The following is a 15,793-nucleotide window of genomic DNA, read 5'->3' as shown; positions in this document are numbered from 1 at the left end:
ACAGGAAAGCTTTGTAACAAAACCTCTCACCCGACCACAACCTTCAGAGCCTGTTCACCCCGAGCTTCTTCCTGTAGTCACTTCTTATCTCAATATGAATACAAAGGTCAAATTAACTATTTTTTAAATTAGAGATCGCTTGATCACCACCCCGGAGAAAGTCTAACTCAGAATCTGTTTGTTTTATAAATTCCCCATTTTGTTTCTTTTACCAATCATTGGGGTTGATAGACTGAGCACTTTGCACAGTTGCTCCGGAGCTTAGTAAATGAGCAGAAGCTCTGGTGACTTCTATCATCCAATCACGTGCAAGCAAAAAACACTTGTAGGTGATTGGGTATTCTTTGCAAAGTGAAGCTTTAGCTCATTTACAAATCTCTGGAGCAACTACACTTGCAAAGTGCTCAGTCTATGTGCCTTTAGGATATACACCCCAATGATAAAAATACTTAATTTGACATTTTCCTTTAGTAAATCAACCCCATTGCTTCAGCTGTTTGGTCCAGCAGTACATTATCACCTACAGTAACTAGAATATCACAGCCAAGATACCAAGCAATACCTCCATCATGGTGTACCTGACCAAACATGCTGCATAGAAATATACATACTATATTGTCAAAAGTATTGGGACGCCTACCTTTACACACACATGAACTTTAATCCCAGTCTTAGTCCGTAGGGTTCAATATTGAGTTGGCCCACCCTTTGCTGCTATAACAACTTCAACTCTTCTGTCCACATCAGCCCTGTGTAGTGTGTTGCTGGCGTTGACCCGAGAGAGTGTCATTTCATTTAGATTGAGCAGGCAGGCGATTCAGTTAGCTGCAGTGTATTTATTATATATATACATCCAGGCTTGTGTATATATATATATATATATATATATATATATATATATATATATACTGTATCCCATTTAGCTAGATCTCACTGCAGTCCATTCCTGGTGTACTGTTTCTAATATACTTCAGACAGACAGGTGATTCAGTTAGCTGCAGTGTATTTAATATACATATACAGTCAGTCTCTGAAGGGCCTGGTATGGAATTTAAGGGGACCCCCATGTCATTTTTTAAAAAATTTTGGTTCGGGGTTCCCCTGTGGGGAATTCCCATGCCGTTTTTATCAATGAACTTCTATGTGTATTGTCGGACCGGCAATGCAATAGCCGCAAGTAGTTTTAAATGGCTTTTTTCCTTTTTTTTGCTGTCAGACTGTTCTAAACACGGGAAACATGCGCCCCTTTACAGGAATACTATAGACACCCTCCAGCTATGAAATTTAAAGGGATATTACACTTTTATTGTTTGACTTTAAGCATTAATAAAATCACTGCTCCTGAAAAAACAGCCGTTTTTTAAAGTTTTTTTTGCATTGATCCATGTCCCCTGGGGCAGGACCCAGGTCCGAAAAACACTTTTTATGACAATAACTTGCATATAAGCCTTTAAAATTAGCACCTTTGATTATTCATGTTCGTGTCCCATAGACTTTAACGGTGTTTGCGTGTTCTAACAAACTTTTTTCCTGTTCGCATGTTCTAGTGCAAACCGAACAGGGGGGTGTTCGGCTCATCCCTAGTCCCCAAACACTTTTTAGGAAATAACTTGCATATTAGCCTTTAAAATGAGCACTTTTGATTTTTCACGTTCGAGTCCCATAGACTTTAACGGTGTGCACAAATTTTTGGTCTGTTCACATGTTCTGGCCTTAAACCGAACCCGGAGGGTCTTCGACTCATCCCTAGTCCTTAGTCTGCTTGTTTTCAGCAGACTTTTTGAGGGCTTTCTTGTGCATCATCTTTAGAAGAGGCTTCCTTCTGGGATGACAGTTAGACCAATTTTGATGCAGTGTGCGGCGTATGGTCTGAGCACTGACAGGCTGACCCCCCACCCCTATAACCTCTGCAGCAATGCTGGCAGCACTCATAGATCTATTTCCCAAAGACAACCTCTGGATATGACGCTGAGCACGTGAACTCGACTTCTTTGGTGGACCATGGTGAGGCCTGTTCTGAGTGGAACCTGTCCTGTTATACCGCTGTATGGTCTTGGTCACCGTGCTGCAGCTCAGTTTCAGGGTCTTGGTGATCTTCTTATAGCCTAGGCCATCTTTATGTAGAGCAACAATTCTTTTTTCCAGATCTTCAGAGAGTTCTTTGCCATGAGGTGCCATGTTGAACCACCATGTTGTTGAACTACTGAACCCAGTATGAGAGTTTGAGAGCGATAATATCAAATTTAACACACCTGCTCCCCATTCACACCTCAGACGTTGTAACAGTAACGAGTCACATGACAACGGGGAGGGAAAATGCCTAATTGGGCCCAGTTTGAACATTTTCACTTAGGGGTGTACTCACTTTTGTTGCCAGCGGTTTAGACATTAATGGCTGTGTGTTGAGATATTTTGAGGGGACAGCAAATTTACACTGTTATACAAGCTGTACACTCACTACTTTACATTGTAGCAAAGTGTCATTTCTTCAGTGTTGTCACATGAAAAGATAGAAGAAAAGATTTACAAAAATGTGAACCCAGCCTGTATCTTTGTCAAGTCTTGCACCGCTCTCCACTTTCTTACCATTCACACATCCTGCTGCTTGTCCTCTGACATCAATACTACAAAAGAGTGAAAGTAGATTTCACAGAAGTGAACAAAACCCTCACGCTTCTTCTGCAGTTACACTTCAAACGTTCATCTGGTGCACATCCTAACCCAACGCTCACGGCGTCTCTCCTTGGAAAAGGCAAAAATGCAGAACCTAGCCTCCCTTTTCAAAAAACATTTCAACTTTGCTCACACTTCCATTCTCGCGTTGGTCCTTTTGGCCTTGGAAAAATTAATGGACATGGAGTTTGTGTGCCCCAAGGACAAGCATCTAGAGGCTATTATATACAGTTTGGCATTCCTCATCGAACCAACTTTAATTGTGCTTGGTGTGGCATACTTTTATAGCTCCTCAGAGATTCGCTGTAGGTGCTGCAGGTGCTGTAGAAGCAAGACCAGAAGAGAAAATAATAATAATGCCAATGTGGAAGATGAGCAAGAAAACGAGCCTTTGAATGATGGATGTGGAGAAACCCAAACATGCTGTCAGACTAAGTGGGACGCTTGTATGACTTTTTTGAATGACTATAAAGCTGTTTTCTTTTGGATCACAATTGTATTTACAGATGGAAGATATGTGGATTGTCTGATGAATTTGTGGTCTGCAACAGCCAAGAACTGTACAAAGACTGTAGAGGAACCTCTACCAGACTGCTCACAGGCATACGATTTTGATGTTTTACAGCTTTCTAAGGTAAAATGTCTTACCTCTACCCTTTCCACTTTTATTTCTACTTATGCAATGCAGAGGAATATAACAAGTCTACTTCATCTAGAATGTGCTACAAAAATGAAATACGTTGTAAAGCCCACAGATTTTCCATGTCAGGCTGGGTTCACACTAGAGCACGGAGTGGCTCACAGCAGGTGCGTCCCTGTTCATCGCTTCAGGTCCGATTTCAGCCTGAATTTTTGGCTGAATGCAGACCTGAAACAGACCAGAAGACGCAAAGGACCAAGGGCGGCCGTCCATTGAGGGCGCATTGGGCGCTGGCCCCCCCCTGTCCATTGCCGCCCCCCCCATCCGGCCCCTTTCAGGACACCGGTGCATGGGTCGCACTCCGATCCCACCCAGGTGTGTGACAATAGCGAATGAATATTCACTATTATTACACTGACTCTCCTGCCGGCCAATCAGAAAGCGGGTAGTGAGATCCATTTCCCGATTAGCCAAAAGGAGAAGCCTTCGTATTGGAGGAGAAGACATACGGCTGAGGAAGGAAGGAGGAAGAGACGCAAGGGAAGCCCAGGACACGGAGGAGACTGAATATTCACTGTTGTAACACTGATCCTCCTCCCAGCCAATCAGGAAGCTGATTTTGATGCAGGTCACCTGATTGGCTGAAAGGACAGGTGAGCCTATTGGATGCCTAGGAGGAGGAGGGGAGGAGCTGGAAGCCACCATGAAGGAGAGGACACAAAGCCGCTGCACCACGCTGCCTGCCACCGATCACCACCGATGGGGTAAGTGCTGGACCACCCCAGCAAACAGGGGGGGTGTGGTTGTTCGCTGCCCCCCCCAAAAAAAACCCACCAGCCGCCACTGCAAAGGACTCCTGTGCAATTAGCACCAGAGCCGCTCCCGAGAAGTGTGAACCGGTGTTCTGACGAGAAGTGTCCCCCCATCGTATAGTGTCCGCCCCGTACTGCGCAGACGCAGCTCTTGTGCAGTACGGAGGACAAAGGAGATGCTGAAAGTCTCCAAAGAAGAACAGCTGATCGAGAGGTATACACGGCGCCTGCGCAATGAATAGTATATTCTGTCACACGCTCCCGATGCTCGAGCAGGTGGATTTGTCCGCCCCAGCTGTGTGCATTCTGTAGGCACACCACTCCTTGCAAGTTGTATGAGCATCGGGAGCATGTGACAGAATGTGGTATTAAGTGCGCATGCGCCGTGTAGAGTTCGTGGTCAGCTGTTGATGTTCGGAGATTTTTGGAGTCTCCTTAGCGCCTGCGCACTACAGAGCGGACATTATCTGATGGTCTCCTCAGCGCCTGCGCACTACAGGGCGGACACTGTCCGATGGGGGACTATTTTCGATAGAACACCGGCTCCATTGAGTGCCGGTCACAATCTCCTGACATGCGAATTGGATGCAGAGAAATCCGCATCCAATTCGCACATATGTGAACCCAGACTAATTGTGTTTCATTCACCACACAAAGAAACCCTTGAAAATGGATTCACCACCTTTAACTGGGTAAATTAACCACGACACCACCTGTGTACTGAGATCCACATCAAATGTGTCACCCGCTGAAATGCATAGAGCCAGTTTAGGTAAGTTCATTGTGCTATTTCATGGTACCTACATTATATTACCAAAAGTATTGGGACACCTCCCTTTACACGCACATGAACTTTAACCACTTCCCGCCCGGCCCATAGCAGATGACGGCTGGGCGGTGGTTCAGTTATCCTGACTGGGCGTCATATGACGTCCAGCAGGATAACATGCCGCCGCTTCCCCGCTTGTGTCGCCTATCAGTGCCCATCATCAGTGCCTGTCAGTGCCACCTCATCAGTGCCACCTCATCGGTGCCCATCAGTGCAGCCATATCAGTGCCCATCATTGAAGAAGAAAACATACTTATTTCCAAAAAATTTTAACAGAATCGAAGAAAAACTTGTTTTTTTTTTCAAAATTTTCGGTCTTTTTTTTTGTTGCGCAAAAAATAAAAACCGCAGAGGTGATCAAATGCCACCAAAAGAAAGCTCTATTTGTGGGAACAAAATTATAAAAAATTTGTTTGAGTACAGTGTAGCATGACCGCACAATTGTCATTCAAATTGCGGCAGCGCTGAAAGCTGAAAATTGGCCTGGGCAGGAAGGTGTCTAAGTGCCTGGTATTTAAGTGGTTAATGGCATCCCAGTCTTGGTCTGTAGGGTTCAATATTGAGTTGGCCCCACCCTTTTCAGCTATAACAGCTTTAACTCTTCTGGGAAGGCCATCCACAAGGTTTAGGAGTGTGTCTATGGGAATGTTTGACCATTCTTCCAGAAACACATTTGTGAGGTCAGGCACTGATGTTGGACAAGAAGGCCTCCACTCTAATTCATCCCAAACTTGTTCTATCTGGTTGAGGTCAGGACTCTGTGCAGGCCAGTCAAGGCAGCCGTCCCAGTACTTTTGGTAATATAGTGTAGGTACCACCTCCACCCCAAACTCGCTCATCCATGTCTTTATGGACCTTGCTTTGTGCTCTGGTCCAGATCATTTGATGGAGGGGGGGGATTATGGTGTGGGGGGAGGGGGAATTATGCTGTGGGGGTTGTTTTTCAGGGGTTGGGCTTGGCCCCTTAGTTCCAGTGAAGGGAACTCTTAGACCCCTTTCACACTGAGGTGCAGTCATGTTGGAACAGGAAGGGGCCATCCCCTAACTGTTCCCACAAAGTTGGGAACAGTTCCCTTCACTGGAACTAAGGGGCCAATCCCAACCCCTGAAAAACAACCCCACACCATAACCCCTTCCCCCCTCCACCACCAAATGATTTGGACCAGTGCACAAAGCAAGGTCCATAAAGACATGGATGAGCGAGTTTGGGGTGGAGAAACTAGACTTGCCTACAGAGTCCTGACCTCAACCCCATAGAACACCTTTGAGTTGAATTAGGGCGGAAACTGAGAGCCAGTCCTGCTCATCCAACATCAGTGCCTGACCTCACAAATGTACATCTGGAAGAATGGTCAAACATTCCCATAGACACACTGCTAAACCTTGTGGACAGCCTTCCCAGAAGAGTTGAAACTGTTATAGCTGTAAAGGGTGGGCCAACTCAATATTGAACCCTACGGACTAAGACTGGGATGCCATTAAAGTTCATGTGTGTGTAAAGACAGGCGTCCCAATACTTTTGGTAATATAGTGTACCTTGAGTGTAAAGATGTGCCTGGGAAAGGGGTGGACCAACAACTCATGGGGCCTCCAGGGAGTAGGAGATCATAGGGGCCAACCATCTTTATGATGCAACATTAACACGGCACCAAGCTCGGCAGCATGCAAAGTGGCAGGAAACCTAAATCTGGTGACCGAATAAAGGTACCAGGAGCCTCTCATGGGCAGTGCCACATTAACAGCACCACGAGCCCCTACAGGGAGATGGTGACCTGCAGCATGCATAGCATGCCATGGCACACAGTGGGTGGGGCTAAATTATGCTACATATTGGGCGTGGTTTTTTATTCAGATTTTTTTACATTTTATTATTTTCATTTTTTAATTCATTTTAATTTAATAGTGTTTTTACACTTGTTTTACACAATGCTGTTGGTGGTGGGCTTTGGTGAGCTATCAGGGGTCAAAATAGACCCCTGACATCTCACCTTTGAGACAGAGAAAGGAATTGAGGACACAGATTCTTCCATTCCTTTCTCTGTAGACTCAGAGCCCCCTCTGCCCCAAAGCCGTCCCCTCATGTTGAGGGCATGTGGCCTGATATGGTTCAGGAAGTAGGGGCGCTCCCTCATCCCCCCCTTTACTGTCCTGCCAGACTTAATGCTCAGATAAGGGCTTGGATTGTTTTTTTGGGGGACCCCACGCTGTTTCTTTTGTTTAATTTTGGCACGGGGTTCCCCCCAATCCATATCAGACTCGAAGGGCCTGGTATGGTTTGAGGGGACCACCCACATTGTTTTTTTTTTCTACTTTTTACTATTGCCAGGAATGTATTTTTTCTCATTAAGCTGTCAGCGGGGAAGCCTGTTGACAGCTGATGAGTCATCTGACTTCCCGGCCTGTTCCTTAACAACCAGCTATGCCCTAATTGGGCAAAGCTTTCCCAATCAGGGCTTAAAATACACTGTGCAGCGTGCATTGTGGGGCACTCAGCAGGGCGAACATCCCGCAGAGCGCCCCACAAATTTGGGTATTCACCAAACGGGCGAATTGTCACACTAATTCTCCTCCCGGCCAATCAGGAAGCTGGTCCTGAGACCCATTTTCTGATTGGCCGAAAGGAGAAGTGATCCTATTGGCCTAGGAGGAGGAGGGAGGAGATGCATGGCAGAAGCTGCCGTGATGCAGAGGAGGAGACGCAGGGGAAGGCACCGCCAGTCACCCGGAGGGAAGCACTACCCGCACCATAGATGGGGTAAGTGCAGGGCTGTTAACCAAACGACTGACCGGGGGGGGGGCAGTGGTGGCTGCTGTGGGTGCACTGTTCACCATGTCAAATAAAACCAAAGAATTTCCAAGCTCAATTTACAGTGGGGACGGAAAGTATTCAGACCCCCTTCAATTTTTCACTCTTTGTTATATTGCAGCCATTTGCTAAAATCAATTAAGTTCATTTTTTTCCTCATTAATGTACACAGAGCACCCCATATTGTACATACAGCACCCCATATTGTACACACAGCACTCCATATTGTACACACAGCACCCCATAATGTACACATAGCTCCCCATATTGTACATACAGCACCCCATATTGTACACACAGCACCCCATATTGTACATACAGCACCCCATATTGTACACACAGCACCCCATATTGTACACACAGCACCCCATAATGTACACATAGCTCCCCATATTGTACACACAGCCCCCCATATTGTACACACAGCACCCCATATTGTACACACAGCACCCCATATTGTACACACAGCACCCCATAATGTACACATAGCTCCCCATATTGTACACACAGCCCCCCATATTGTACACACAGCACCCCATATTGTACACATAGCTCCCCATATTGTACACACAGCCCCCCATATTGTACACACAGCACCCCATATTGTACACACAGCACCTCATATTGTACACACAGCACCCCATATTGTACACACAGCACCTCATATTATACACACAGCACCCCATATTATACACACAGCACCCATATTGTACACACAGCCCCCCATATTGTATACACAGCCCCCCATATTGTACACACAGCACCTCATATTGTACACACAGCACCCATATTGTACACACAGCACCCCATATTGTACACACAGCACCCCATATTGTACACACAGCACCCATATTGTACACACAGCACCCCATATTGTACACACAGCACCTCATATTGTACACACAGCACCCCATATTGACAGAAAAACACAGAATTGTTGACATTTTTGCAGATTTATTAAAAAAGAAAAACTGAAATATCACATGCTCCTAACTATTCAGACCCTTTGCTCAGTATTTAGTAGAAGCCCCCTTTTGATCTAATACAGCCATGAGTCTTTTTGGGAAAGATGCAACAAGTTTTTCACACCTGGATTTGGGGATCCTCTGCCATTCCTCCTTGCAGATCCTCTCCAGTTCTCTCAGGTTGGATGGTAAACGTTGGTGGACGGCCATTTTTAGGTCTCTCCAGAGATGCTCAATTGGGTTTAAGTCAGGGCTCTGGCTGGGCCATTCAAGAACAGTCACGGAGTTGTTGTGAAGCCACTCCTTCGTTATTTTAGCTGTGTGCTTAGGGTCATTGTCTTGTTGGAAGGTAAACCTTTGGCCCAGTCTGAGGTCCTGAGCACTCTGGAAAAGGTTTTCGTCCAGGATATCCCTGTACTTGGCCGCATTTATCTTTCCCTTGATTGCAACCAGTCGTCCTGTCCCTGCAGCTGAAAAACACCCCCACAGCACGATGCTGCCACCACCATGCTTCACTGTTGGGACTATATTGGACAGGTGATGAGCAGTGCCTGGTTTTCTCCACACATACGGCTTAGAATTAAGGCAAAAAAGTTCTATCTTGGTCTCATCAGACCAGAGAATCTTATTTCTCACCATCTTGGAGTCCTTCTGGTGTTTTTTAGCAAACTCCATGCGGGCTTTCATGTGTCTTGCACTGAGGAGAGGCTTCCATCGGGCCACTCTGCCATAAAGCATGGTGGGCTGAAGTGATGGTTGACTTTCTACAACTCTCTCCCATCTCCCGACTGCATCTCTGGAGCTCAGCCACAGTGATCTTTGGGTTCTTCTTTACCTCTCTCACCAAAGCTCTTCTCCCCCGATAGCTCAGTTTGGCTGGACGGCCAGCTCTAGGAAGGGTTCTGGTCGTCCCAAACGTCTTCCATTTAAGGATTATGGAGGCCACTGTGCTCTTAGGAACCTTAAGTGCAGCAGAAATTTTTTTGTAACCTTGGCCAGATCTGTGCCTTGCCACAATTCTGTCTCTGAGCTCTTCAAGCAGTTCCTTTGACCTCATGATTCTCATTTGCTCTGACATGCACTGTGAGCTGTAAGGTCTTATATAGACAGGTGTGTGGCTTTCCTTATCAAGTCCAATCAGTATTATCAAACACAGCTGGACTCAAATGAAGGTGTAGAACCATTTCAAGGATGATCAGAATAAATGGACAGCACCTGAGTTAAATATAAGAGTGTCACAGCAAAGGGTCTGAATACTTAGGACCATGTGATATTTCAGTTTTTCTTTTTTAATAAATCTGAAAAAATGTCAACAATTCTGTGTTTTTCTGTCAATATGGGGTGCTGTGTGTACATTAATGAGGACTTAAATGATTTTAGCAATTGGCTGCAATATAACAAAGAGTAAAAAATTTAAGGGGGTCTGAATACTTTCCGTCCCCACTGTACATGCGTAAGCTGCAGGCCCCACCAAGGCACCCTAGAGGGCTGCAGACCCTAACTCTAAATTTGAAGATTCTCCACAGTGGGAACACCAGATCAGAACACATGTGCTCCCACTGTGGAGACTCTTCAAATTTCGAGTTAGGGTCTGCAGCATACAGGGTGCCTTGGCGGGGCCTGCAGGTTACGCATGTGTTTGCAAATGTGTGCAACTAAACCCCTGTTTTTAATGCATTCTGTTAGACAGGTAAATTCGGTTAGTCGCAGACTGGTTGGTAAGTGGAGCTTGGAAATTCTTTGGTTTTATTTGACATGCGTTTCCCCTTCTAGTGCTCCCTGCCGTGAAGACCAGTTATAGGTAGGAGCAGTGACCTTCTCTTGTTTTGCACTGTATACCACCAGCTGCCACTGGGCATCACTGGTGTGGTGTGTTTCTTATGTATCTTATATGATTGTCTCTATAGTCCCCTGCTACCTCTTCTTCTGTATGATAAAGACATGTGTCAGATTTTACATATTTCACATTTGCATGTGCAAACATACTGTTGATGAAGGCTGAACACAGCTGGGGATAAGAACATTTAGGCACATTGATGTGCTGAGAAATGTCATTTGTGCTGCAGCCTCGTAATTCTTCTGTGTACTACAAAACATGAGGATTCCTTCAGTACTTTACTACTTTCTTCTTTTTTACAGGTATGTGGTCTTTCAGTAGTCCTGTTGGCGGTGATTGTTTATTTGTATATATTCAATTCAAAATCAAAACGATATCAAAAGATATACGAAGCCAGTTTGCTCCAGGTCACTGAGGACACCATAAATGAGCAAACAACAAGCAAGCAGAAGGACCACGTAGTCTCCATACTTAAAAGCAATGGCTGGGAAACATTTAAAGTTGGAGGGTCTGATACCCTGGAGAACTTACAGGAAATCACAATCCTCTGTAAAAAGGAGGTAAAGAGACAACTACAAAAGCCAAACCCCAGTGGCACAGATGGTACAGGAGGCGGGGGAGGCACAGGAGGAACAGCAGGAATCGAAGGCACAGAAGGCAGGGGAGGCACAGGAGGAACAGCAGGAATAGAAGGCACAGGAGACACAGAAGACACAATAGGAACAGGAAGAACCGAAGGCACAGGAGACACAGAAGACACAAGAGGAACAGGAATAACCGAAGGCACGGGAGGCACAGGAGGAACAGTAGGAACCGAAGGCACAGGAGGCAGGGGAGGCACAGGAGGAACAGTAGGAATCAAAGGCACAGGAGGCACAGGAGTTAGAGGTGGCAGGGGAGGCTCAGGAAGAATCAAAGGCACAGAAAAACAACTACCCAAAGACATGTGTACCTCAAATGTTTAAAGTGTATGTAACCCTAAAAAACAATGTTCTATTATGTTTGACATCCAAAGAAACATGAATTGCCCATGGAACTTTAAATTAGGCGCAACACACTCAATAATAAAATCAATAAAGTAAAGATTTATTGGTAAATACAATTTCCAACAGATCAACAGTGACATAATTGCCATATAGTCAAGCAGATAGGTCAATATATAGATATTAATTCCGTAACCAGGTACAGTGTTTTCAAAGATCAATCCATAATAGGTGTGAACTTGCACCTATGTAACCCAACGCGTTTCGTGACATAACGTCACTTCCTCAGGGTTTGATGTGCACACAATTGTGAATCTGCAAGAAATCACATGCTCATGACCTAATGGTAGTCGCTTGGAAATGTCTGACCTGGGAACTATGTTAATTATGGTTGACATCATGCCTCGCTGTATACAGTTTTCTTAAAGTGGTTGTAAAGGCTGAAGGTTTTTTTTTACCAAAAATGTATTCTGTGCAGTAAGGTAAAAAAAAAACTTCAGTATGCAGCTCATCCTGCACCCCCTCTTTAAATACATACTGTACCTGAGCCTGATCCCGATCCAGCGATCTGTATGAGAGCTGCTGCTGTCCCGGCTCTCTGCCTCCTCATTGGCTGGGACACAGCAGCCAGAGCTATTGGCCCCCCTGCTGTCAATTACAGCCATTGAGGAGGGACCGGTGGGCGGGGCCGAGCCCCGTTCTGTGTGTCTTATGGACCACACAGAGTGGGGCTCGGGACAGAGCAAGCACGGGTGCCCCCTTAGCAAGCAGCTTGCTGTGGGGACACTCGTCGGGGGGAGGCAGGAGCACTAGCGAGGGACCGGAGAAGAGGAGTATTGGGGATGGTCTGTGAAAAATCATTACACAGAGCATATAACATGTTTGTTTTAAAAAAAAATCACTATGTGCGGATTCCCCCTACTGCCCAGGCTCCCCTCCCTGCGCATTGCACGTTTGCCCCCAGCAGTGCTGCTGGCTTCCCTCCTCACCTCTCCCCCTGGCTGCGGGGGAAGTGGCTATTATACGTCATTTACCAGCCCCCTCCATTTCTAAATGAACACAGTGAACACACTCGCTGTGTTCATTCATAACTGAAGCATAGTAAACTGTGTTTACTATGCTTCAGTTTGTGAATGAACAGGAAGCCGCTCAGCACAGAGCACTTCCCATTCATTCCCTGTCCAGTGCAGCTGAGGCTGCAGAGAAAGGCATGTGTGTTTGAGCTTTGGGTGGGGGTGCCACAAGGAGAGTGGGGAGGGGGGATTTGAGGGGCGGCAGGGGGTATGTATTGTTCTAAGATGGAAATTTTGGGGAGGGGGGTGCTAAGAGTGGGGATTTAGGAGGATTTGTGTTGGGAGGGGAGATGGGGGAAGGAGATATGTGCTAGCTGGTGAGATAAGTGGGGCTTTGACTGTTAGGGGGGGGGATTTGAAATGATGGGGAGAAGATGTGTGCTAGGAGGGGAAATTTTAGGGGTAGAGGCAGTGATGGCTGGTGTTTTTTTTCGGGGGGGAGGGGCGGAAAACAACCCCCCACAGTTAGCCGGCACCCTCCGCCACAGTCGATTGGGTCACCCGCACCAAGTCCCCCCCCGCCGGGCTGTCAGTCGGTAATCCAGCCCTGCACTTACTCCATCTATGTCGCGGGAGGGCAAGGCTCCTATGGGCGGTGGGCAGTGGCTTCCATCATATCTCCTCCTCTGCATCACAACAGCTTCTGCCGTGCGTCTCCTCTCCCTTCTCCTAGGCGCGCAATAGAATCACCTGTCTTTTCAGCCAATAGGGTTACGGGTCTCAGGACCTGCTTCCTGAATGGCCGGGAGGAGAATCAGTGTGATAATAGGGAATATTCATTCTCTATTGTCACATTAATGGATGGGCTCAGGGCGCAGTGCTCTGCTCCTCGTTGTTGGGAGGTGGGAGTAAATGATGAAGGCTCTATTCTAGTATATTGAAGGGAGGAAGAAGGGTTGGGGACAGGAGTGGGGTGGGAGGGTAAGGGTAAATAAATGAGAATGAGAAATAGAAATGAAGACACTTTAACTATGAAATGAAGCCACTTAAAGTATTTAGGGTGACGGTATGGCCAATATTGGTCTTATACACATGGGGAGGAAAAAAAAGAAGGAAAAAAAGAAAATACTTTTTTTTTTTTTGTTTTTTTTTTTGGGGGGGGGGGGTAGAATGGCCGATAAGGGCCTCTACAAAGGAGTTTTTTTTTTGTGTGATAGTATGGCCAATGATGGCCTCTTACATTGGTTTTCTGGGTATCATTGTTTTTTGGTTTTTCACTGTTGGAAGTAAAGGAGGCTATTAGTAGCCCCCCACTTCCTTTTTTTTTTTTTGGATAGTGCGGCCAATAAGGGCCCTTACAAGAGTCGTTTTGGTGGTAATATGGCCAAATAGGGCCTCTCACACAATTTTTTTATTTTTTTTTTATTCTCTCGGGGTAGGGAATGGAGAACACTGGAAAACAATTAAAAGTTGTTTACATGAGAGGATAGGGGGGATATTGTAGAAGGAAGGGTAATCTCTAGGGAAAGCAGGGTGTAATCGATGGAACTCCATATAAATAAACTGAGTGTAAGGAGGGAGAGAGTTCAAGAGGGAGGTAATTTCTCCTTTAAAAAGAATAAAAGGAAAACATTTAAATTAAAAAAAAAAAGAGAAAAGGAAAGAAAAGAAAGAAAAAAAAACAAACTACCAGGTAACCACCGATGTGCCGCCCCCCCCCCAAACAAAACCCCACCAGCCACCACTGGATTATACATAATAAATATTATCATCAAATGTTACCTTTAATTGATTGTGAGCTTTCGGGAGTAAGGATCTTTTTTTGCTTTGCTTTTTGTTATGTACTGTGCATTATCTCTGTATTGCTTTTACAGTACAAATGTTCTATGTATCCATATTATATCCATATTATATCCATCTATTAGAATTATTATATTCAATCTACATTATTATATATTATCTCCATATTGCTTATACGGTACAAATGTACTTTATATTATATTATATATACTGTAATGTGTGTATATATATATATATATATATATATATATATATGATCTTCATAATGTTTATAAAATATATATGAACTATATATTATTCCTGTCTTGCTTATACGGTATATAAAGTATGTTCTGTATATTATTTCTCTGTTTCAATTATTTTAGTGGAAACTTTTCTTGAAACATCACAAAGTAGAGCGGCAAACAATCCTTGCCATGGATTCATTCAACAATTTAAGTACATAAAGAACAAAAGGGAGGGGAAGGGGGGGGGGGATGGAAGCGTAATTGAGGCATCACTAATAAGGCAGCTCAGTCTTAGTGACCGAACAAACATTAAATGAAACCCGCAAGTCCCCTGTAGGTGGGAAAAGGGCCCCCTTCCGGAAAAGCCCTACAGGTCTGTCTGTGATACACCCATAAACACTAAGGCTGGGGTCACACTAGAGTACAGAGCGGCTTACAGCAAGGGTCCAGTGCGCCTCCATTCACCATTTCAGGTCCGATTTTAGTCCGAATTCGGGCCTGAAACTAACTAGGAGACGCAGAGGACTCCTGTGTTATTCACACCAGAGTCGCTCCAGAAATGTGTACACCAGCTCCATAGAGAGCTGATCACAATCTCCTGACATGCGAATTGGATGCGGGGAAAATCCACATCCAATTCGCAATAGTGCGAGCCCGGCCTAAAGCTCTGACCACCAATTTTGCAAAACCTTTTTTCTTTATTCTTCAAGCTATGATACATTTATCTTATGTTATAGCCTTCAGTTACTCTCTCCACTATCAAAACACAATGCGGTCATTTTTGTGAAATGTAACTCCCACTGCTGATCGTTTGTGGAAAATAGCTTAGGGAAAGTGGTAAAAGGGGGAAGAATGGTAAAATAAGAAAAAGGATACAAAAGATAGAAAAAAAAATAATAATATTAGTCCCTCCGGGGATCTACTGCCAGCCATTTTTGGAGTCAACACCTTATGTCTGGGACCTGCAAATAGGCAAGTCAAGGAGACCATATTTTGACGAAGAGGCGTTGTTTGTCTCGTAAGACACTAACCAATTTTTTTTCATTTAGCATGATCCATGTGAGTTTACGCTTCATTAAGGTTATGTCGGCATTCAGCCGTTACCTACTCGAAGATTTTATGCTATGGAGGCTTCTATTTTTCTTGGGTTGCCTGTATGACCATGCCCAATCGGGGCTGTGGAAGTGTGATTTTCCCTGGATTCACCA

At 45.1% G+C, this 15,793-nt stretch overlaps 1 protein-coding gene across 1 annotated transcript; it reads left to right on the top strand.

The window, feature by feature from the left end:
* The first annotated feature begins 2,454 nt into the window (after nucleotides 1–2,454).
* LOC141102656 (uncharacterized) lies at nucleotides 2,455–14,563 on the top strand. The gene is made up of 2 exons (XM_073591565.1): nucleotides 2,455–3,307; nucleotides 10,865–14,563. The coding sequence occupies exons 1-2, from the start codon at nucleotides 2,759–2,761 to the stop codon at nucleotides 11,525–11,527; spliced, it is 1,212 nt and encodes a 403-aa protein (XP_073447666.1). The 5' UTR covers nucleotides 2,455–2,758; the 3' UTR covers nucleotides 11,528–14,563.
* The last annotated feature ends 1,230 nt before the right edge of the window (nucleotides 14,564–15,793 follow it).

This window comes from Aquarana catesbeiana, linkage group LG07 (genome assembly GCF_042186555.1).
Source record: "Aquarana catesbeiana isolate 2022-GZ linkage group LG07, ASM4218655v1, whole genome shotgun sequence".
NCBI classification, from domain to species: domain Eukaryota; kingdom Metazoa; phylum Chordata; class Amphibia; order Anura; family Ranidae; genus Aquarana; species Aquarana catesbeiana.
Note: the sequence above shows the minus strand (reverse complement) of the source record. Positions and strands in the feature narration are given on the sequence as shown.

Coding starts and splice junctions, on each gene's coding strand:
- LOC141102656 (XM_073591565.1), top strand. CDS start 2,759: ATGCAGAACCTAGCCTCCCTTTTCAAAAAACATTTCAACTTTGCTCAC. Junction 3,308..10,864: donor ATGTTTTACAGCTTTCTAAG/GTAAAATGTCTT, acceptor TCTTTTTTACAG/GTATGTGGTCTTTCAGTAGT.